Below are 23,329 nucleotides of genomic sequence, written 5' to 3' on the forward strand. Positions count from 1 at the left end.
CAGCGGTTGCTTCTGGGAGAGATGGGGTGAAACGTATTTGTCACTATACACTCTGCCTGATGCAAATTTCAAAGTTTATATGTACATATAACTTCCTTCAAAAAAAATAAATCCAAGGCCAAGTCTTGACTGCTGGCTTTTCTGCACTCTCACATAGGGACCTCCTCAACATTCTGTCATTGGTAACTTTGCCTTTACTTTCAGCTAAACACCTTCAAAATCCATTCCACGAAACAAAGGTCAGTCTCTTCTATGATGTTGAGCAAAGCAGGCAGGTCACTCTTCTTCTGGTGACCTTATTAATTGAGTTTAGACCTCCGGTGAATGTGAACAGATTTTTAAAAATGAAACATTCAAAGTCTCTGGCCTCTTTGTTTCCCCTCCTCCCGGGAAGGAAGTGAAAGGCAAGTGTCCATTTATCTTTAGTCAGATTTATAAGTGTTATAAACTGGTTATCAAATTGGTATGAGAAGGAACCTTGGGGGATGTGATTTGACTCTCAAAGGAAGGAAGGAAGTTCAGTCTAAGGTATGCCCTAGATTTGTAACAAGCAGATCTCTGGAAGTAAGTGCTTATCTCAGTGGGCTGAGGATCCAGAGAATTTGGAGGTGAACTCAAAAGTAAAGTATAATAACATAATTGAAGGTAATCCCATAAGGAAGAAATAAGAGGTGCCTCTGAAGAAACTAAGCCAGCTTTCCAAACCACCTATAGCCATCCTGCAGAAGATTGAAGGGAAGCCCAGGGCCAGAGATGAAGAGGTGATATGGGCACAGGTCAAGGGTATGCAAGAAGAATGAATCTTGGGCTTGCAAAATTTGCAATGGACAGTTTGTTCCAGTCTTTTAGAAGGCATGTTCAGAACAAAAATGGCTTGGATTAGATGGTGCGATTCATCAGATGATAAAGACAAAGTAAAATCTGGAAGTTATTGATGATTTCATCCAGCCCCTTCATTTTATCAAGATATACTTGAAAAGAGCCTGAGATTGGGATCCCTGGGTGGCGCAGCAGTTTGGCACCTGCCTTTGGCCCAGGGCGCGATCCTGGAGACCCGGGATCGAATCCCACGTCGGGCTCCCGGTGCATGGAGCCTGCTTCTTCCTCTGCCTGTGTCTCTGCCTCTCTCTCTCTCTCTGTGTGTGACTATCATAAATAAATAAAAATTAAAAAAAAAGAAAAGAGCCTGAGATTAAACACCAAGATTTTGGTTTTTTTGTTTTTTTAAAGATTTTATTTATTTATTCATTAGAGACAGAGAGAGAGGCAGAGACACAGGCAGAGGGAGAAGCCGGCTCCATGCAGGGAGCCCGACGCGGGTCTCGAACCAGGGTCTCCAGGATCACACCCTGGGCTGAGGACAGCCCTAAACCCAGGAGCCACCCAGGCTGCCCAACACCAAGATTTTGTGATCCTTGGTCCACTTCTGTGTCTGCTCTCCCTCTGTCTCCTTAAAAGCCTGGACTCTGGAACCAGACCACCTGGACTCAGTCGAAGCTCTGTCTCTTGGGAGCTGCATGATTTTTTTTTTTGAGAATCGTGCAGTTAAAGTAACTTGAAAATTTAAGTTACTTAACTTTTTCATGTTTTAGTTGCCTCATCTGTTGAATGGAAGTAATACTAATAACAATACCTACCTGGTCTGGTTGTTATTGGGATTCTAAAGCATTTCAGAGAGGGTCTGGTACATAGTAGGTGTTAATACAATTGCCAGCCATTATAGCAGGTATTATTACTTCCAACTTTTACATCAGGGAGAATTATTTTTAAGTGGGGAAGAGCAGAACCAACATGGAAGGTATCTTCATGGTAACACTTGCTTGGTTCTGGCTGCTACCTTAGATAGGATACAAAACGCCACTTTCTCATGGGGCAGCTGGGTGGCTAGTCAGTTGAGCGGTGGATTCTTGGTTTGGGCTCAAGTCACAGTCTCAGGATCCTGGGATGGAGCCCTCCCTCCGGCTCTGTGCTCTGTGGAGAGTCTGCTTGAAATTCTCTCTCCCTCTGCCACTCCCCTTGCTCATGCTCTCTCTTTCAATTAAATAAATTGTTAAAAAAATAACTTTCTCATAAAAGGAGCTATCCAACAACTTCTGGGCTGGTGGTAAGATAGGATCTCTTTGTTACAGGTGGAGGTTAAACCCAGGTGAATGATCTGCCAGAGGCTGAAGGTAGTTTTCTGTGTGAAATGGAGGTAGGAAGCGACTAGATGCCTTCTGGGGGCCCTGAGGGTCCCAAGGGTCTATGATTCTGCTACTTTGAGACTAGCAGTCCTGGGGGCAGTCACATAGCCTGGCTTCCAAACATGGCCTTGGTATCCCCTTGAAAGTGAAGAGAACCATCTGTTCAACTTTTCTACTCTAGCTCCGTGGAAAAGGACAAGCTCTGGTGTCACAGCTAAGAGTTGCAGATACTCCAGCTGGAGTGGACTTGGATTTATCACGGGCAATTGCACACCTAAGAACCCAGATACTAAGGGATCATATTCTCAAGCTTTGCTAACAAACAAGGTTAAGGGGTTCATTACAAACCCTCTAGCCAGGGCTTACTTCATTCCTAAAAAGAGGAGGAGAAATCTTGGGGGGGTCGGGAGCGGGAGAGATGTCAGTCAACCTTGTTCCCTCCCGCTCTCCCAGAGGTTAACGAGGAAGGGCCAGGAACCTCAGCTGGGCTGCGCGGTGGGGCGGTTGCAAGGTCCTGCCAGCCAGCCAGCTGCTGGCTCCCTCTGCGGGGCACTTCCTAGGGCCTTTGATCTTTCCCCAGGAGCCGGCCAAGCCTGTGTTGCCTTCTAGGTTTTTCTCTCTTGGTTTATTTATTGTATCCGCTTTCTCTTCTCGCCGGCTTGAAAATCAGCACGAATCCCGGGTCTCCCTTCTCTAAGCGCCACCAGGACACCCGACCAAAGGCGTATTTTACGGAGTCTTAGGGCAGTAAATCCAGAGGAGAAGAGAGCTGACCCGGGAACCCAGAGTCCGGAATCAGTGGCCAGGACCTCGCACCTGCACCCCACCTGGCCCCCAATCCCAGCTCAGCGGGGGTGGGGGGGGGCGGGGTGCCGGGTCCGGGTCTGGTCTTCTCCATCCGCCAGGGGGCTTGATGTCCCCGACGCCCGCTTAACCTGGACTTCCATCTCTTCCCCCTGGAGGGTCTCAAGTTGCCTTCCTCTGCAGGGCGGGGTCCCCGCTCCCCCGCGTCGGGGCCCTAATCTCCACCCCGCGTTTCTAGAGGAGTGGCGGGGCCTCTGCTCTCCATCTGCGCGCCTTAAATCCCATTTATCTTCTTAGCGCCCCAGACTCGGCCGGCCCCGCCCCCTCTTCCTCTTATCCTCCCCCGCTTGCAAACCGCAGACGCCCTCCCTCCGCCCAAGTGCGCTGGACAGACCCGAGCAACCTTTGGAGGTGTTAGGAAAAAGTCCCCAAGCTGGGTGGAGGTGACCTGGGGCGGGGGGCGCGGCTGGAGGCGGGTCGAGCCGGGGGAGGGGGAAGCGCCGCAGGATTCCAGGCTCAGGACCACCGCAGAGGGGTCCTTGCACTGTAGTCCCCTAACTCCCGCCCTGCGCCTCTAAGTGGTTGAGGTCGGGCCCCTCCTAGCGTCCCTATCTAGGTCACCGGCGGGGAAGGGCTGAGCCGGGGGTCGCTGGAGGGCGATGAGCGGGCCGGCCGCCCCAGAGGTGGGCGAGGAGTCCGCCGTCGCCGGGCCTGCCCCCCTCACTCCCACGCGATTGTAATTCCATCCCCGGGCGGGTCAAGCCTCTCTCCCTCCCACGGCCAGCCGGTCCCTCCCCGTCGGCTTCCTTCGCCGCCCCCGCCTCCCCCCACCTCCGAAGACGCCGCGGCTCCAGGAGGACTTCACTCCCGGCAGCTGCCCTGCCTCGGCGCACTCCCCGGGGGGTCCTGGGCCAGCGCCCCCAGCCCTGCACCTCCGCACCCGGCTCGCGGGGACCCGCGGGGCCGCCCCCCCACCTCCCCCGGGAGACGCCCTTTCCCCGCGCGCCCGGGACTTGGTGAAACTTTGCAGGCGCCCGCGGTGCAATGGATTTGATCCGAGGCGTCCTGCTCCGGCTCTTGCTCCTGGCTTCCAGCCTCGGACCCCGCGCAGTGTCGCTCCGAGCAGCTCTCCGAAAGCCAGGTAAGGCGCCGGGCGCGCGGGGGGACCCCAGGCCCCGGGCGCCCGGCCCCGTCCCCGCCGGGGCGCCCAGCGGGCGGCGCCCCGCCCCTCTCCCGCACCCGCGGCAGTGCAACTGGGTTCCTCTTCGCCCGAGCGGAGAGGAGACGCGAACCTCGCCCTGCCCCCAGCTCAGGCGGTTCCAGGGATGATTGTTTGTTAGAAAGAATAATCTCTTTTCCAGACACAGTAGAGGTGGAGGGCTGCGTGTTTGACCGCAGAGAGCTGAGAGTAGGGACCGCGGTCTTGCTGTCTCAATCACAGAGGACTGCAACTGTGCGAAAGAACTCAAACAGCTCCTCCTGCGTCTCTAAACATCTTTATTGAATTCATGTTGTCCAGAGCCCAGCCATTTCCTGTTAAGTGTCTGAAGGTTTGCCTGGAGGTGCCTGTGCCCATCCCTGGTCCTGCCTCGGCGGCTGCAGGGATGTGGCTCCAGCTCTTCAGGGTGGATGCTCTCCACTCTGGGGCCATTTTCTCCGACAGGGGTGCCCTGGAGGTTAATTTCACTCGTGTCTTTCTTGCGGGGCCATTTAAACAAAGATGTGCGGTGTAGGCTTATTACAAAGAATTGGGGAGCCCCGGAAACACAGTCCGTTGCATTTCCTCTAGGTACACAGGTAAAAGTTGTTGATGTATTTTTGTCTACTTTGATTTGCTCTGGGCTGTGATGTTATTCAAAGTATAGCGTTCTAAACAATGAAGTTCTAAACGTCGTTGCCCCAGTAATGCTTTTTATCCTACTTTGCTGAGACTGGTATTTTGAATTCTGGAAAAATCTGTGTTTTTCTGTTTTCTGGTTTTGTTTTTTAGTTTACTTTGTAAGCGAGGTTGTCTTACGGGATTAATTACGTCTTACGAACAATGGAAAACAATACAACTTTATTTGAATGCAGTCTGCAAAACTCTGCAGAAAGTACAGTTTATCTTCACAAATAACGATTCTAAAAGAAAGAGACGAACCAGGGGGAATTTATCAGAGGGTGAAGAAAAGAATCTTGGCAGGTTCCCATATGGATGCTTAAATATTTTCACTGCTCAAGGATACCTTCATTTGGAAATATGACTTGTTGCTTTTCAGCTCTGGGGGACACACTCACTCTTCAAGCTGTATCTGTTGCTACCTGACTTGAAATTTAGTCATTATCATAATCTGCAACACACTTAAATTATGAGCTGTTCTATAGCCACTGTTCAGTTCATTTTGGAGATGATAGCAGCACTCCAAGGAAATACTCTGTTAAATTGTTTCTCTTGCATGCATGCATAGACACATCTTCAAGGATTTCAGTGAAGGGCTTCTTTCTAACTTTTCCTCCGTAAGAGAAGCATATCATGATCAATTGTATTTTGTGGGTTTATTCACATAAAATCATTTAGTCACAATTTTTGAATGATGCCTGGTTGTATCTACAGTTCCTAAGCTTAAGCAGTGTATGTAATATTCTTTTAAGGATAGATTTCAATCCATTTTAAAAAAGCATTTCACAAAAGCCTACTGTATAAAACTGCTCATATGGTTCACCATATTTCCTTTTTTATTTTTTGTAGCTTCTCTCCTAAAAATATTTTCGACCTGGTTCATCCAGGGTCTCATTCTGATACTCATGCCATGAATATGCCATCTTGGCCTCTTTGGTTTTATCTGAAGCATGGATAGGGTTTTGATAGTGGAAACTCTACCTTTTAAATATTTTGGCATATTAAGTACATCACATTTGAGGTGGAAGGGGTGTTTGGACTAGGTTCAGTCTAGAAGAGCTTTTCATTACTTTATAATTTTATCCAGACACTGGTTTTTAGGTTGGAAAGCTGCTCAGATTAAAATGACAGCTACTTCATAAACTTCAGGGGAAAATTTCCTCCTGGGCTCATTTACATCCTTTGGAAAGACTAGTTTTTGATCCGGAAAATTGGTCCAGATTAAAAACTGAATGTGCCCTGCTTGGCTCTGATGTGAATGGCAACCAGCTAATTTATAATCTTCCCTAGACACCAGCAAATCCTGCTAGGATCCACATAGGAGTTTCTTTGTACCTCGTTTTCTCTAGAAATTGGTTTGTGAACAATATTTGAAGGTAGTTTGGCCACCATGTAGGTGTACTGGAACAGTCCTGTTTTCTTTGGATGATCCTATGTGTCTCCTAACACTCCTAAAAAATGGAGGCGTCTTGGATTCAAAATCAGCCTGAAAATTCCCCATCCCCACCTAGCTCTGGTGGGAAAAAAACAGCAGCTTCAATGATGAGTTTAATTTGGGTCCGAAATAGGCAACCTTTCCCTCCACCCCAAGACAGTTCATCTTCTGCCATTGAGCATTAATAAAGAATCCTCTGCATTCGTTGAGACTAACAAGAAATGACAGCTCTTAAGTCAAATTAAATAATAATAACGAACTCTAATTGAGTACTTGCTACACTGCCCTAAAAACTTGGCACATACTGATATTTAATCAACCCAGCAGCTCTTTGAGATGGGTACTATTATTACCCCTGTTTAACTGAAGATGAAATTGTGACTCTGAGAGATTAAATATCTCCTCCAAGGTCACATAACTAGTAAGTGGTGGAATGGGATTCGGTTCATGATATTCAGGACCAGGAAGGGAGTCCTTAATGGTCCTATTAGCAGAGGTCTGCAGACCTGTCCTGGAGGGCATCTCCCTCCTGGCTGAGCAGGGGAGCTCCCGTGGAAGAGCCAGGTGGAGGGCATTATCCCTGCTGCTGTGTGTGCAGAGCCTGTTCCATGCCATTAAATATTGGTACAGGAGATCGTGCCCAGGTCTTCAAAGATAACAGAGTATGAATGATACTGAGATGGAGTTCTGGAAGCCATTGTCTAGTGACCTCATCTATAAGAATTAGGGGGTGTAACCTTATAGGTTGATGAACCACTTCCTTTCTCTTGTTGAACTCCTGGATGCTAAGTCTTGTGAAGGCCAGAGGATCCATCCAAGTACCTAGAGGTAGAAAAGGGGGCTTCTGAAAATAGGTAGGGTGGAGGACACCATCATCACCCGGGGTCTTCATGGCATGGAAACATCGCATATCCTTCGTTCCTTTTCAGATTACAAATTAGAATCAGAGACCTGGAAGGAAGTGAAAAGGCCTCATCTGACAACGGAGCTGAGGACGATTAAGGGACTTGTCCAGCTTAACATCAGAGCTAGTACCCAGGCCCTCCTGAGTGGTTACTTCTCCCTTATTCAGATCTCCCCAGGAAGCAGGGGAAAGACTGCCATGTGTCTGATGAAGCAGGAAACTGGAAGCAGGAATCCAGACACACGTGGTGGAACCAGCACACTTCCAGCCACACGCACGCTCCCCAGGCAGATTGGTAACTTCGTGGTGTTCCTTCACTCTCTGGCACAGAGAGAGGGGCTGGAGGACAGCATGAGGGCCCTGCCTTCCCTCCTGTCTTTCCAGTTTGCCTGGGGGCTGTGAGACCAGGCCAGGTCAGGGTTGGGAACTGTAGGTCTTCCCTAGAAGAGCTGGGATTCCACAACCATCTTTAGGGAGATGTAAGTCTCTAATCTTTTCCTTTCCACTCCCTCAGCATTTCCTTACCCATAAAACTGGACTAGGAGGAAGATCCAGAGAAACCCAGATAGAAAAAACAGAAGTCTGGAAGAGCAGAGTTAGCTGGCGGGCAGTGTATCTTGCTCGTTGATGGTGGTGAGTCCATGAGCCTCTAGGTGGCCTCTGCTGTTGCTGTAGTAAGGCTCATTGGCCCTCCTGTTCTGCTTCCTATGTGGCAACCTGAACAACGTGCTGGTCACAAGGGCCTTGGTTATGTCCTCACAGCTCTCATGCACATCCTCTTCCCAAAGCATGTATTTTGGGGGGGCTTATCTCTTTTGTATGTGCCTCCTTCTCCCTTTCCAACCCGAAGTACTACAACACGATCCAGATTGTCTTGCTTCTTGGGGAACACTGGAGCTCATAAAGGCCATACATATATCCCTCCATGAGGGCCATATATATATATCCCCAGCACCTAACTACTGGTGTCCATGCAGTCCAAACAATGTAGCAGAAGTATTTCCTCTGCTCCATTTCATCAGCTCTCCTACCTTCCTGTTTGTTTTTACAGCGTATCTAATCCCTAAAAGAAGCCTCCCTCTCCTCTCTCTCTCTCTCTGTCTCTGTCTCCTTGGATTCTCTGTGAGGTAGAAGGACAGAGAGGTCACGGTCGGGGGTAAAGGTTGTATAACAGAGGCAGTACTTGTTTCTCAGAATTCTTTCTCATGGAAGAGTGACTTGGCCAGCAAGGAACTGAGTGGTGTTTTTGTTTTTTTTTTTTTCTTTATGTTTCTTACCCTGAGCCCAAGGACTTTAATAACCTTAGAATTCTTTTGGGAGTAGTTGTCCATCTGTCTAGCTCAAAGTGACCCAGTGCTGCAGAGCTAGATGTCTGGAAGACAGAGACTCTGGTGTCTGAGAGACTACAGTGGGACCTCAACTTTCACAGGGTGGTCCTGTGGATATATCCTGCATCTTCTCACCTCAGCCACTCAGCCAGCAAGATGGGTTTCTCCCAATCGATTCAATGAATGATGTGATGTTATGGTTGCAGCAGAAAAGCTCTGGAGCTGGTCAGGACTCTTGCCACTTATTTTGGTCACAGCATGTCAAACTGCAGATATTGGAAGTGTTCCTGCTATTTTCAGGGATAGAAAAGAGGAAAAGATACTAGAGAGCCTAAATGGCCATTTGTAGCTGAAACCTCCAAGCCCAACTTTGATTCCACTCCCCTTTTGAAGAAAGACCCGAGTCTGGCTTCAGCCTCCTGAAATGAACTGAAATATGTTTGCCTCTTAGACACCCCCCCCCCACCAATCTCACATGGTTGGGGGTGGGGATGGGGGAGCTGGGGACACAGGTGAAAGTCAAGTAAAATAGCTGCCAGCAGAGGACACACTTTTCAGAGCTGGTTCAGAGCAGATCTGACTACAGGGGGTCTCAGGCCTCTGACCCAGGCAAGTAATTCCTGAACTTTCAAGGGGGTGAAAGTTCTTGGAGTATGTCATAGGTGTACCTGCCTTTTTAATAAGAACTCAGGGACTTGGGATCCCTGGGTGGCGCAGCGGTTTAGCGCCTGCCTTTGGCCCAGGGCGCGATCCTGGAGACCCGGGATCGAATCCCACGTCGGGCTCCCTGCATGGAGCCTGCTTCTCCCTCTGCCTGTGTCTCTGCCTCTCTCTCTGTGTGACTATCATGAATAAATAAATAAAATCTTTAAAAAAAAAAAAAAAAGAACTCAGGGACTTGATGAGGTGATTTGCAGTCTACACTTTGACCAAAGAGAGTTTAGGCTCCTGTCAGCCTCCCTCTCCTCCCGACCTTCTCAGATACTCTGTGGGACACCTACAGTCTTCCCTTGCTTCCTTCGTCCACATCACGTGGGGTGGGCAACAGCAACTCATAACTCTGGAACTGTATTGTAATGTTAGGCTCCCCAGGTCTTCCAAAGGTTGGATTTGGGACCTGTGATCTTCTGAAGGTGGCTGAATGACACCTCTTCTGGGCAAGCCCTCCTCCTCCTCCACTCCACCCCCCCCACCACCCCGCCCAACCTGTTCATTGAGAGATGGCCGCACAAAGGAAGGAAAGCCTGCAGCAGCACTAACAGCAGCCTTGTGGAACTGTGTAAAACCAATCCTCCGCCCTCATTTCCCTCAGACCCACTCTACCCTCCCACCCCCCATCTGTTCATTCAGCCTCCAAGTCTGGTTTCTTCTTGGGTGAGAGCACAGACTTTAATATTTGACAGATTTGGGTTCAAGTTCTGACACTTTTTATTTAGTGCTTTGATGATGTAAGGCAAGTTATGTTAGCTCTGTGGTCTCCACATCCTCATCTGTAAAAATGGGATGAGGAAAGAACCTGCCATGTAAGGTTGCCACAGGATTAAGTGGGGCAAGACATGTGCCAAAGCATTTATTTTGTTAGTTAGTTTTATTTTTTAAAAAATATTTATTTATTTGAAAAGCGAGAACAAGTGGGGAAGGGTTAGAGGGAGAGAGAGAAGCAGACTCCCCACTGAGCAGGGAGCCCAATATGGGGCTCAATCGCAGGATGCAGGAATCATGATCTGAGCCAAAGGCAGACACTAACCTGACTGAGCCACCCAGGCATCCCTGACATGTACCAAAGCCATTTCAAAGGCACAGAAGCCTGAGGCTGGAAAGCAATGTTTATGGAACTGGGATTGTTTAATCTAGACAGAAGAAAATAACAGTGAATATGCGTGACTGAAAGGATATGTTCCAGACATGACAAAAAACACAGATACTTAGGATTTTGTGTTCCTTTTCCATACATATTAATGTATAATTAATAACGTGATTTAATTTGTACTGAGTCATAAAAATTTTCAGGTAAATTAATTGGCAAGTCAGAAGGGCACTCTGGTTGACCACATGCCTTGATTTTTGGCTTGAAAAATGTGGCTTCCACGTTTATGATCTTGCTGGAATGGATTCCCTGGGGAAAGAGTACCCCCAAAGGTGGTGGACAATTTTTGCCTGGTAATTGTCTTGGGAGGTTTTGCAGGGTGTGGTGGTGGAAGGGGAGCAGCTGTTCCTGAAAGTGAATTACCCAGACTGATGCATGACTGGGAGTCGGTGGAAATCTCCGTGAAGCTTGAGAGCTAAGAAATGATTCGGGTTTGATTGATCAGTATATTGGAGTAATTGATGATCCACTACCAGTGACGTGGAATGTTAGAGGCCATTGGCTCTTCTTTCCTTAAGGATTCTCGCATTTCCTCAGCTGTGAAACCCCCCACTTGTCCCAGATAACCCCACCAGCTTATTTTAAGAATCAAAGGAAATAAAACAGGCTAGTGCTTGAAAGAGCTGAAGCACTACACAAAGATAGGATATTATCATTCAACAGTAATCATGGTGACTACTATTACCATAACCAACCAGACCAACCAAGAATATGCCTCCTGAAGCTTTCATCTCATTCCCAGTCCCTTCCTCCTCACTCCCCTAAAGACACTTGAAGATTCTTTCTTCGTCTGACTCCGCAAATCCTGAGCAATTTAAATCTTAACACTTGTGTTTGCTGACAGGGCACCCAAGATCCCGAATCAGATTTAATGCAATGTTAATGCTATTTATTTTTCTTGGTGCAATAAGTTTATATTAGCCAGTTAATGGTTTACATTGTGCAAAAGGAGTTGTATCAGCAGGCACTTTTCTGTAACATCTGGGCATTTGGAAACATAATACTTAAATACAACCTGAGTTTAGAGCCTTCCTTGGACAGATGGCTAATTTTATCGATCTAATTTTACACTTAGGAATAGGTCCCATGATCCTTTGCTCGTAATTCTTAGAGTGAGCAGAGAAATAAATAAAATGGATGATGGCTGTGAATTAGATGCCTGTTATATTGCTTGTAATTTATTTTTAAAATACTTCAGTATAAACAGTCACTGTGTAAATTACTTTACTCTCTACCCTAAGGGTACTCAATTAACACTCGAAGTAATCCAGCATAGAAGGTACCATTCCTGTGTATGAGTTTACATCCATTTTAATCTCTCAGTAACTGTGCCATATCAGTGGTCAAATATTATGAGCTTTATCTCTGTGCTAGCCAGAAATCCACACTCCAGAGCTAGTTAGCTACCCATTGAATGTACACTGTAAAGTCCATTCTGAGAGGTGGCTTGGAAAATAAATGAAAAATAAATGTTAGCATACATCCAGGCTAGATGGTTTGTTAATTAGCAGAAGCGCTGTTAGAAAGAAAGTTTTCATTGGTGAGATATGTGAGTAATATCCCTCTATTTTGGTGTAGACAAAGAATAAGAACTAGTGAATCCAACAGTCAAGCTGCTTTGGAGTTAGGCTAAAGCTCCATTCACTTCTGCATTTTGCTCAATAGTGGACTCATTTGCCTGTTCCCCCTAACTGATTTGCTGTCTCTGCCATTAGAATATTGATGTATTGGTCTCAGCAAGGTCTGGCTGCTATAACAAACAACTCCAAATCTAAGGGGCTTGACATGAAATTTATTTTTCATTGATTCTAAGTCAGAGTGAATATTCCTTGTTGGGCAGCTCTCTTAGACTGCTCTCCTTCAATGATGGCTTGAAAGCTTGAGTCATTCTTTGCAACCTTTATCTTGTAATACCATCCTCTTTAAAATGGGCTTCCAAGATGTCATGGAAGATAGAAAGAAAGCTAGCATGAGAGATTTTTCTTTGCTGGGCCAGAACATGGTCACATGGGCCCAACCTAATGGTAAGGAGGCCAGGAAACGTAGTTTGCTTATGTACACAAGAAGAAAGTGACCAGATGTGGCGGGTAGTTTCTGATGGAGTGCTTTGGAATTCCTCAACCCACAGACAAGGGATGTTAAAAGAGTAAGTCTATGAGAATTTTTGTGACCTTTTGCCAATGAATATTTGTGTGAGTGCAGAATTTGGTCTAGAATTTGCATTCATTATAGTGTACAACCTGGTTGAAAAGCAGATAGTTGCCACCTCTTCATTTGTTGGAAACAATCATAATTTAACAAAAGATCCTGAAAACTGAGCAGTCAAATTGACTTAGATTGGTTTGCAGCAGGATGCAAAAATATGTATATGATTATGTGAATACATGCTATCTGTTGCTACTTATTTGCTCCATTTAACAAAAAGGTAAAATTAATCCCTTTTAAAAAGTAAAATAACTATCCAGTTGGTTAGATAGAGTGAATTCCTAAGGCGCATCAGCTAGAACTCCAGTTATTTTCCCTATAGTTTTCTGGAAGCTCCTTCTATTTGTGTCCCATAACAAAAAGGACTATTCATGGTAGGATAATATATTCAGTGAGATATGCCTCTTAAAATATAAAAATCAGTTTTTAGACACCACAGCCTGCTTTGATAGGGGCTGAAGATGGTGTGGACTGATCCCAACAAAAGTAAATTGATACATTGGGTTAAACCACTGTATATCTCAAAACACCTTCATAGAAATTATCTCATTTGATCTTGTAACCCTCACCCTACTGGGAAGTCAGGAGCAGATGACTTAGCAAAGAGGAAGTAGGCAGAGCCAGGACATGAACCTAAGTTGTCCAATCCCTAGCCCTTGTTGTTTCCCATCAATCCAGAGGTGTTCCTGTGGCTAATGGCTAAGATCATGATCACTGCAACATACCTGAGTCTAGCATTGTGGGCGGGAGGAAACTTACCAACAAGATTTGCCCCTCTTTACTTATGGAGGCTCCATGCCTGTCGTAGGACACTACATAGAATGAACTGGTACTGCTTTCATTCATACGCATGGCTGGTTAGTGTGCATTTTGCAAAGTACATGTCAACTGAGGGGCTGTTTGCAATTGAGAAGCAGCTGTAGTTGCTGGAGGACAGCTCCAGAATCCCCTTAGATGTCTCCTAAAGAAAGAAGACCCTTTTGGAGTCCCAGGGACCACCCAGAGGACTCATCAGGGCCTTGAAACTTTCCATTCCTCTACTATTTAGCCATCTTCTTTAGTGGCAAATGAGGTTTTCTAGACCTTCAGTTTGGCAAATTTAAGGTTTATCATTCAAGTCTCAAGGCTTTCTGTTGGTTTCCTAAACATCTCTTTGATAATCTAGGAGTTCCTAATTAGTACAGTTAAACAAATACATCATTAATTTGAAAAAAAGAAGCATTCTGCTAATAGCTACTTTAAAGTAATTGATGGGCTCTGGTCACAACCTACACACATAACACACATCTCTTTAACTTGGAGGAATTGTAGCAAGAATCCAATAAACAGAACTGGGTTTGAATCTTAGTTTGAAAATTTATGGCTGTTTGACCCCAGATAGAGTACTTAATCTCTTTATGCCTTAGATTTCCCTCTGAAAGTTAAGGCTTGTAATACTTATCACATAGATTTTGTGTGATAAATAAATGAGATAATATGATTTCCAGAAATGCATCTAGGAAAGCACTTAAACATTTGGTAATAATTGTACTCCAAAGTTAGTCTATATTAATTAGATTCATTATGGTTTATAGAGTTTATATAGTGGTAGAGATGGTAGCTTTTTCATACTTGAAATAGTCTCAAATATAGACAACATTGACACAACGTATAATTGAGTTTAGGTTCCCATGAAAATGGAATTGAAAATAATTTCATTTCCTTCATTTTATATTATAGATTTTTGGAGTTTATATTGTTAGATGATGACTTTTGGTATCTAGATTGGCCATAAAGTTCATGTTATTGATGAAAGATCTGGAATCAGCCTTAGAGTTTAATAAAAATAGCCAACATTCATTTGTGTAAAACTAAGAAGAAAGAATCAAGATCATATATCAAGATTATATATAGCCACTATAGTAGTAACAGATTTTCCTGTATCAGCTGTATGGTTCCTTACCCAAAAGGAGGTTATTTGCAGTCAGAATATAAAGAAATTTCCTTAGCTCCCTTCTTTACTGTGGTATTAAGAGCATAAATATAAAAGGTGCTATTTCTATGATGTGTATTCTCTCCCCATTTTGAGTCAACCATACTCTCTGTTGGAATAATCTTCCTAAAATGCAGTTCTAATCCTGTCGCTCTTGTGTTTAATATTCTTTTATGGCTCCTGCTGCCTTCCCAGCTCTAAAGCTGAGCTTCCCAGGTCTGTCACAATATGGCTCCAACTTACTTTTCCTGTCTTCTCACTGAATACAAAACCTGTATTCCAACCAAACTAGATTATTTGCCATTCTGTAGACTGCCTCTTCACTTTCCCAATATGAGTCTGTGGGCATGTTGACCTGCCCCCTTGGAATATCCTTCCCTCATCTCTGCCCAGGGAAGTGCAATGACCCTTCAAAGCATGGCTCAATTGCCCCCTGTTCTGTGAAGTCTTCATGTGCCTTCCCGGCCAGGAGCCCCATTTGTGATTTCTCCCATTCTCCCTTGTATTGTGTTATTGGTTTGCCTGACTCTTGCCTTCAATTAGATTTGTAGCTTTGTCAAGGAAAGCACTATGACATCTTCACCTGTGGGTCCCCTCCATTGCCTGGTGGAGTGGTTTGCATGCAGCTGGCCTTCCCTAGGCAGCTATGGAATGGAAAGTGATGGCCTTGTTGTGGGCAAATATGTTTTAAGATCATATGATTAATTTGATTCTGCTCCCAGCTCCCGAATTCATTTCCTCCCTCCAGCACAATACAGAAAAGGTGTTGCTTCGATGTGCCAACACTTTTGCTCCACCTGAGCAGACATTTGAAAACCCACACTGCGGTGTGATTTAGAGAAGGAAATCTCTCAGGACTCAGTCCGCAGCAGTATTGTAATTTACATCCTACATACGTGCTACCAAAGGCTATTGGAATTGTGGGTTTATAAGGAGCATCCGATCGAGTCCATACTGTGAAATGTGTCATTTTCAATATGTGAAGAACACATAGGGTTTGAAGTAACATGCAGGGTTGCCTCAGATCTGTGCTTTATCATGTCTTGGGAGGTTATGAAGCAAAGGCAGTAATACCCTTTACTCGTACATCAAAAGATAGTGGGGGAGGAGGAGTTAACAGTCTAATGTTCAATTCCCCTCCTTCCCCCATCTGTCTTTAAAACCAAAGGAAAATGAGGCTGTGTGGGAAATGGCACTGGCCATATGATTGAAAAGGTCAGGTTGCAGAAGAAGGGATGAAGCCAGTCCCTCTCTCGTAATGAGATCTGACTGTGAGGTCGGGAGGAAAACAGTACTCAAGTTCTCCGACATTCCTCCTCAGTTTTATTGCGCTGACCCCTGGCTTGCTTACAAAGATCAATTCTGTAATCCCTGGAAGGTAAAGCAACCACAAGCTGGAGTGTTTGCAAAGGTTTCTCCAGTCTTTGTTTTGTACGGACTGGCATTCTTGATGAAATGAATGTCCTTGGCAACCCAACTGAAAGCAACCAGTTGACTGACTCACTCACCAATTGACTGTATATATTACATATATAATATGTATCTGTGTATATAGAGAGAAGAGCTGAAAATAAGCTGCATTATAATAGCAATTAAAATTGAACTCAGTAAATGATTTGCTGCTGAAATATTTAGGGACAAGTGTCCTGATGTCTGAAAGTTACTTTGAAATACATAAAAAATAGATTTCCTGATGGATGGAGACAGGGCTAAGTACATATACAACACATGATAAAGCAAGTAGTAAAATGCCAGTGATAGAACCCATGTGGAGAGGAGATGCGTGTTTACTCTAAGACCCTTTTACTTTTTGTATGTTTGAATATTTTCATAATAAAGGGATGGAAATGGTGAACTGAGTATTAAGGAAGCACATGAAATGTCTGCAAAGTTTTACCTGTGAAGGCCGAGATTCCAACATCTTCAGCTCTGTACCACCTGCCCATAGGGTTTTCTTACCTTTGTCCTGCACCTCACCCCATACTTACTCCCTCTCTTCTCTGCCCTGCACCTTGCCTCCTTGGCCGCCTTGCGGGATCACTCAGATTGCTGTGCCCTTGGCTTCTTGTGGGTTCAGCCAATGGGAGACTGGAAGGTCAAAGGGAGCAGAGGAGAGAAGCTGGTGTATTCCTTCCCTGATTCCTCCTGTTTTACTACTGTCTTTCTCTATGATCTCTGCTCCTGCCCTTCCAAGGCTTCCAACTCAGGCCTACTCCAGTAACATAATCTGGTTTTCTCCACTTGCTCTTTCTGCTCTGGGGGTAGTGGCAACATCTTACCAGTGCTGATCTCTGGATTGCCTTCAATATCCCTCACTGTCCCTTAAAGCAGCTCATACCTCCGTAAGAAGTCTTTTAATTAAAACCTTTTTTAATTAAGTAAATTCTTCTTCCTGCTGGGACCTTGATTGATACCTTTGGTGCTACTATGTTGTAATACATGGCCTATTTCTACAATTTTCCTCCTTCGGCATAACTATAAGGTTTTGATTTATGTTTACCTTGCGTTCAGGACTCTCTGAGGATCAGGTCTGATATAGCTTAAGGATGCCGGTTGTAAATTCATGACAAGAACAACAGGAACCTTGAGCTTTTGACGATGAGCTTGTTCTCTGGGCCCAGATCTGCTGGCCGCTTAGGATAAGAGCACATTGAGACCAACCTATCCACCGCTGTGTAGAGTTGAGAAATGATCTCAGTGATACCCAGGACTCCTAATAGAAGTCCTGGAAACCCAGAACTTTCTAGAACACATATCAAATGAAGGGAAGATAGTTCTTCATTTCTTGAGAAAGTCACCGTGAACCAAAACTAAGCCCTTGTAACTCCATGAATTTGACCTCAAGGGAAGAGGCCATGGGAAGCTCAGACTTTCTCCCACTTCAGTTAGGTTTGTTGCTGTTTTTTTAGGCTTTTGATATTTTTTTAGACTCCATTCTGATTCCTTGGCTATGAATATCTTAGAGATGAACTCTTAGATTAGAGTTGAAAATGCTTATTATTCAAATTTAAAGGACTTAATTAGGTTACATCCATTGTCTTGGTTTGGATTCCCCAGTAACAGACTAAAACAAATTTGAATAAAAATAGTTTATTTGAGAGATAAAATGAACAAAACATAAACAGAAAATGGGAGCTTAGGGGAGTGAGACAGGGAGTTCACTGAGAAGGCAGGCAGTGCCTGAAGGTTTTCTTGTCGAGTGGGTTACACACTGTGGATGACAGAGCTTAATCTCAGGAGAAACCCAAGGCAATGTTACAGAACACGTGGTTCAGAGCTGTCCTCCCTGAGGGAGGTGAAGGAGTGGGGATGTTCACACCAATTTTATAGTCACTGGGGAAGGGCAGCTGCCAGGAGGGCGCTCATTCCCCCAACACTTCCAGCCTGCCAGGCTGGTGGGCAGAGCAGATTTCTGTGTCTTCTGAGAAACTCTCTGGCAAAAAGTTGCGGAGATTGGGAGCTGGTCGTGGGCTGGCTAGCTCTGACATGGTGAGGCTGGAGGAATTATGGTGGATACTAACAATTCTTCTACACCCATAACTGATGAATTTTATTTGGAAACTCATGACTGACACCCCCTTCCTGCCCCCCACAAGAGGTTCATATACATTATGAGAAAGCAGGAGATGTTTAAAAACTCAAAATCTTAGCCCTAATCTGTACTATGATTTTTGGGAGGCAGGGAGGGGGCATCTCTACACTGCTATATAAAATATAGGCTTATGATTCAATCAGTTCTTCAGTTGGAAGTATTCAGGAAGGGTGACTGCACTTCGTTTTTAGATCAGAGAACATCCCCCCCACCAATAACCACCAATAAAAACAAACACAAGAAAAACCCCAAAAAACAAAACAAAACCTATGCTAATTGAGAAGGCAAAAGGAGTTAGAGTCTTCATTGCTTCTGGGTGTGCTCTGTTGTTTAGAATTTGCTTCTAGGCTGTTGATTGTTACAATGGGGATAAATCCTCTTTTACCTTCAAAGGCATGCATTGTGCCTTCACAAAATGTACCAATTGCTAACATTTATATAGTGCTTGCTAGATACCAAGCACTGACTGGCATCATAGAAACCCTGACTTTTAGCACAAGAAGGGACCGACGTCTAACCCTGTCTAGTGAAGATAAGTCACTTGCATAGGGTCATGCATCTCGTTAGTGGCAGAATGAGCACTAGGACCCAAATCTTTTGACCTGTGGCACAAGGCTTTGTCTGCTAGACCCACCGCCTCCATGACCACAGGGGTAGGCAGAGACTCATGTGCAACTTCTGTTTTCATTGACTATCTCTTACTTCCCTTCAAAAGTGGTTTTGCTTGTATGTTTAGAGGTAATGAGCCCTCAAGTCATGCTTGTTAAGACAGTGCCATATCCAGAGAAACAAATGACCTGTAAAAAGTTTGCTCCTGCTTGTCAAGTCATGGCCCAAGCTGCCTTCTTGGCTCCTCCTGGTTAGCTCCAAACTATAGTATCTGTGAAAGGCACCCTTTTCTAAGCCACTGGGACCCACAGGGAGGTAGATAGGGGTATCAACGCAGAGAAAAGAGTAACTTTGTACAGGATCAGAATGTCCATCTGGAATTGTCTTCGTAGCATGCTCTTGAGTGAATCCTTCCAGGAGGCACCCTGAAGGGGAAATTGAGGAGAAATTTGTGTCATGAAACAGTGTCAGTGGCTTAATCACTTGGCTTGTCTCTTATTATTGGGGATAACCTTGAGGAATTAATCCATGATGGCAAAGTTCCAGAACATCTTTAGAAAACACAGTTACCGTCGTACCTTGTAGAGCACTGCCTAGTCAAGAATTGATCCTTAAGAACCAGATTAGAAAACTTTTTCTGTAAAGGATTAAATAGTAAATATTTAGGGTTGTTGTTGTTGTTGGGTCTATATTGCAACTACCCAGCCTGGTATTATAAAGCAAATATAGCCATAGGCAATATATAGAGAAATGTATGTGACTGTGTTTTAACAAAGCTTTATTTATAAAACAAGCTGAGGGCCATATCATGCTGGAATTCTGGTCAGCTCTAAGCCTTCAGGTACTATAGGTCAGCAGCCCTGCTGCTGTCTTTTGTATACTCCCTCTATGGTGTCTTTATTCATTAACATTGTCTTTTGTTGCTGAAAGTGTATTGTTTTCTGGGAGATAACTTGATTCAATCCCAAACACCAACAGAGATGAGGCTATTATAGTGCTTAAAATATATGCTGGCTGTTGGAGCAAACTGAGGGCAGTTAGCCTCAGATGGGTGTGGGGGTTTTACTCTGATTGTAAGTAATCCTGAGACAATTGAGTTATCAACCAATAGATTCTCTGTTTGATGTAGATAACAGGCAATAAATGACTATGTCTAAAACACACATACGTAGAAAACATTATAGACCGGAGCCATATCCTAGAAGCCTCATTCTGCTCATATTTTAAAGTAATGACAATAACTTTGTTTTAAAGAAACAATAAAACTCAGTTGTTATCAGGAATAACTATTTTCATATAATTACAGTAGAAACTCTCCTATCCAGTCCAATTTGCCTTGGTTAGTTAATTGAAAGAATCAGTTAAGGGGACAATTTAAATATAGATACATTTTATTTTCACTTAAAAGATAGCTATGGAAGATTGATTTGATAATGATGGGAAGCAGGGGGAAAGCTTTTTATTTTATTTTTATTTATTTATTTGTTTTTAGCATAGGCACACTGGAGTTTTTGGTCATCCTGCCAGCATAAACTGCAACAATTGGGTGTTATATGAGTGCAGAATGCTTCTAGATTTTCTAGTCTTTTAGAGGTTTATTTTTTTTTAAATTTTTTTTGTTTTATTTATTTATGATAGGCACACAGTGAGAGAGAGAGAGAGGCAGAGACACAGGCAGAGGGAGAAGCAGACTCCATACACCGGGAGCCCGACGTGTGGGATTCGATCCTGGGTCTCCAGGATCGCACCCTGGGCCAAAGGCAGGCGCTAAACCGCTGCGCCACCCAGGGATCCCCGATTTTCTAGTCTTTTAGAGTTGCAGCAATGTTGCTTAGAATCACCTTTATTGAGTTAGCCCAAAGCAGTCAATCTAGCTTTTACAAAAACAACTTTTTCTTGTACTTATATTTTTTTTAAGATTTATTCATTTATTTGTTCATGATAGACATAGAGAGAGAGAGGCAGAGACAGAGGCAGAGGGAGAAGCAGGCTCCATGCCGGGAGCCTGACACGGGACTCCATCCTGGGACTCCAGGATCGCGCCCTGGGCCAAAGGCAGGGGCTAAACTGCTGAGCCACCCAGGGATCCCCTTTCTTGTACTTGTATTTCATCTATTGACAAAAGGAAAGATCATGTGATCAAAATAACAACTGGGAACCCTTATAGCTGAGTCCTGGTAAGCACACCACTCAGCTGCGGGGCTGGAGGGGGGGGCAGCAGAGGCACAGAGTCTTAGAGAGAGTGGAACCTTTCGGGACCCAAGCCTGTCCAAGGCACAGGCAGCAGTCAGTAGCAGTATGCTTTGCAGAGGGAATGGACTCCAGAAATAACTTACGTAGACTTTCTTTTGCTCACAGTTCTTTAAAAAGTTGTTGGTATTGGTTTGTTAAATCCTGCCCTCTTGTTCACACTCATATTTTGCACAGGTAATTTCTTCCCAGTAGGCTGTACACAAGCTTCTGCCAAACCCTGATGAAATTATCAACTAACTTTGGCTTGGTGGTGTTCAAATCAAAGAAATTGTTTTCAGTGAGTAACCTTTCAATTGTTCATAAAACCTGTGTCTTCTGTAATGACACACAAGCGTAAAAAAAATATAGTGATTGGTAAACTATTTCATAATTTTAATTTTTAAAAGATTTTTAAATTTTTATTTATTATTATTTTTTAAGATTTTATTTATTCATGAGAGATAGAGAGAGAGAGAGAGAGAGGCAGAGACACAGGCAGAGGGAGAAGCAGGGAGCCCAATGTGGGACTAGATCCTAGGAATCCGGGATCACGCCCTGGGCCAAAGGCAGGCACTCAACTGCTGAGCCACTCAGGCATCCTTAAAATTTATTTATTTGAGAGAGAGAGAGAGAGAGAGAGAGAGAGAGAGAGAGAGAGAGAGCACGAGCAGGGGAGAGGGTCAGAGGGAGAGGGAGAACCACTAGCCAGGAGCCTGATGATGGGCTCAATCCCAGGACCCCCAGGGATCATGATCTGATCCCAAAGTAGATGGTTAACTGACTGAGCCACCCAAGTACCCCTATTTCATGATTTTTAAAAAGCTTTAACATTGATATAGCTTTACTACATGCCAACTATTATTTCAAGCGCTTAGAAATAATTATACTTTTATTCCTTTTAACATCCCTTTGAGGTACATCTTACTCCATGACCATCTTCCCAACGAGGAGACTAAGGCAAGAGGAAGTAGAGTAGCTGATCTGGAATTTGAACCAAACCAAGGCTGGGCTACAGCTTTTCTTTCCATTTTCTTCTGTCCCTCCAGGGCAATTTGCAAAACTCTTGTCATATTGTTAGTATTGTTACTGGTGGTAGATTTTGGAGTCAAAGTAATTTTTCAATCCTGCCTCCTACATCTGTGACTTTGGTCAAGTTCCTTAATCTTTGTGAACTGTTTTTGTTTGTTTGTTTGTTTGTTTGTTTTTTCATGTGTAAAATGGGGCTAAATCATTTACATTTTGGAGTTTCATGAGTTAGGTTCTAGGATGTGTTCGATGTGCCTAGTACAGAGCCTAATTTGCCGTAGGTGTAGTGAAGATTTCCTTTATGCATGTGAACAACCAGATCCTACATTTTCTGACTCAGATTAGCAGTCTTTGCACTTTATCACATGTTGCCATTTAATAACCCACAAGGCAAAGAAGCCACCTAGTCAGAGTGGACGCCCAACCAATCAGAAAGCAAAGGATCAGTGCTCTGAGTTGAGACTTGGAAGTGAGTATCTTTCATGCCCTGAATGGGGGCAATGACAAATGAATGCGCTTTTGCTGATCACTTATTTATGATTACATATTCATTTATTCATTCACCAATTGTTTATTTAGCAAGTACCATATGCCAGGTATTGTGCTAACTGCTGGGAATAAAGTGAATAAGAAATATAATAATTTCTCTAAAACTCATTAACGCTTTGCAAAATTCCAAAGATATAATGATTCCTGTTGGAAATAGAAATTACTTAGTTTGTAATTTAACTCTATGAGATTTAAATCATTTGATTACAGATTACAGAACTAATTATAAAGCTGAAAGGTACATTATGAACTGCTTTTTCAGTATAACTTCTTAATATAGAGCTTTATTAATGTATTTTTACATATATAAATGAAAATTCAGTGCACAGGTCTGCAGTTTAAAAAAAACCTGTTAAAGATAAAAGGGCTTAAATATATGATAAGGCTGTTTTATTGTATTACCCAATTTTCCTGACATCCTCTGGCAATTTCAGTATAATTAGTAAAATAGCTGTAACTATTGTGAAGGAAAGATGGTCATTTTTAAAACTGGAAAATGGAAAAAACGTATTGCTGGGAAAGAAAGGATCTCCAGTTTGATATTATCTATTATGCATATTTTTATTCTCATTTTCCGGTCAAATAGAAAGCTCTTATCTCACAATTGTACTTTAACTAAAAAACCAAAACAAAACAACCCCCCAAAAAGCCCTAAATAATTTTATAAAGTTTTATAATATCAAAGAATCTTGAGTAGTCTATATTTAAGGTTTGACAGTGGGCTTTTGAGTTCTTGAGACTTTG

The 23,329-nt window shown here is 43.9% G+C and overlaps 1 protein-coding gene across 1 annotated transcript in view; it reads left to right on the plus strand.

Annotated features, from left to right (window-relative positions):
- The first annotated feature begins 3,787 nt into the window (after positions 1 to 3,787).
- The window catches only part of EGFLAM (EGF like, fibronectin type III and laminin G domains), a 178,729-nt gene continuing 159,187 nt past the window's right edge, over positions 3,788 to 23,329 (plus strand). Inside the window, exon 1 of the mRNA XM_055325869.1 lies at positions 3,788 to 4,128. Within this exon, the coding sequence (XP_055181844.1) occupies positions 4,032 to 4,128 (97 nt within the window). The 5' untranslated portion in view covers positions 3,788 to 4,031. The remainder of the gene's footprint in view (positions 4,129 to 23,329) is intronic.

This window comes from Nyctereutes procyonoides, unplaced genomic scaffold (genome assembly GCF_905146905.1).
Source record: "Nyctereutes procyonoides isolate TBG_1078 unplaced genomic scaffold, NYPRO_anot_genome, whole genome shotgun sequence".
Taxonomy (NCBI): Eukaryota; Metazoa; Chordata; class Mammalia; order Carnivora; family Canidae; genus Nyctereutes; species Nyctereutes procyonoides.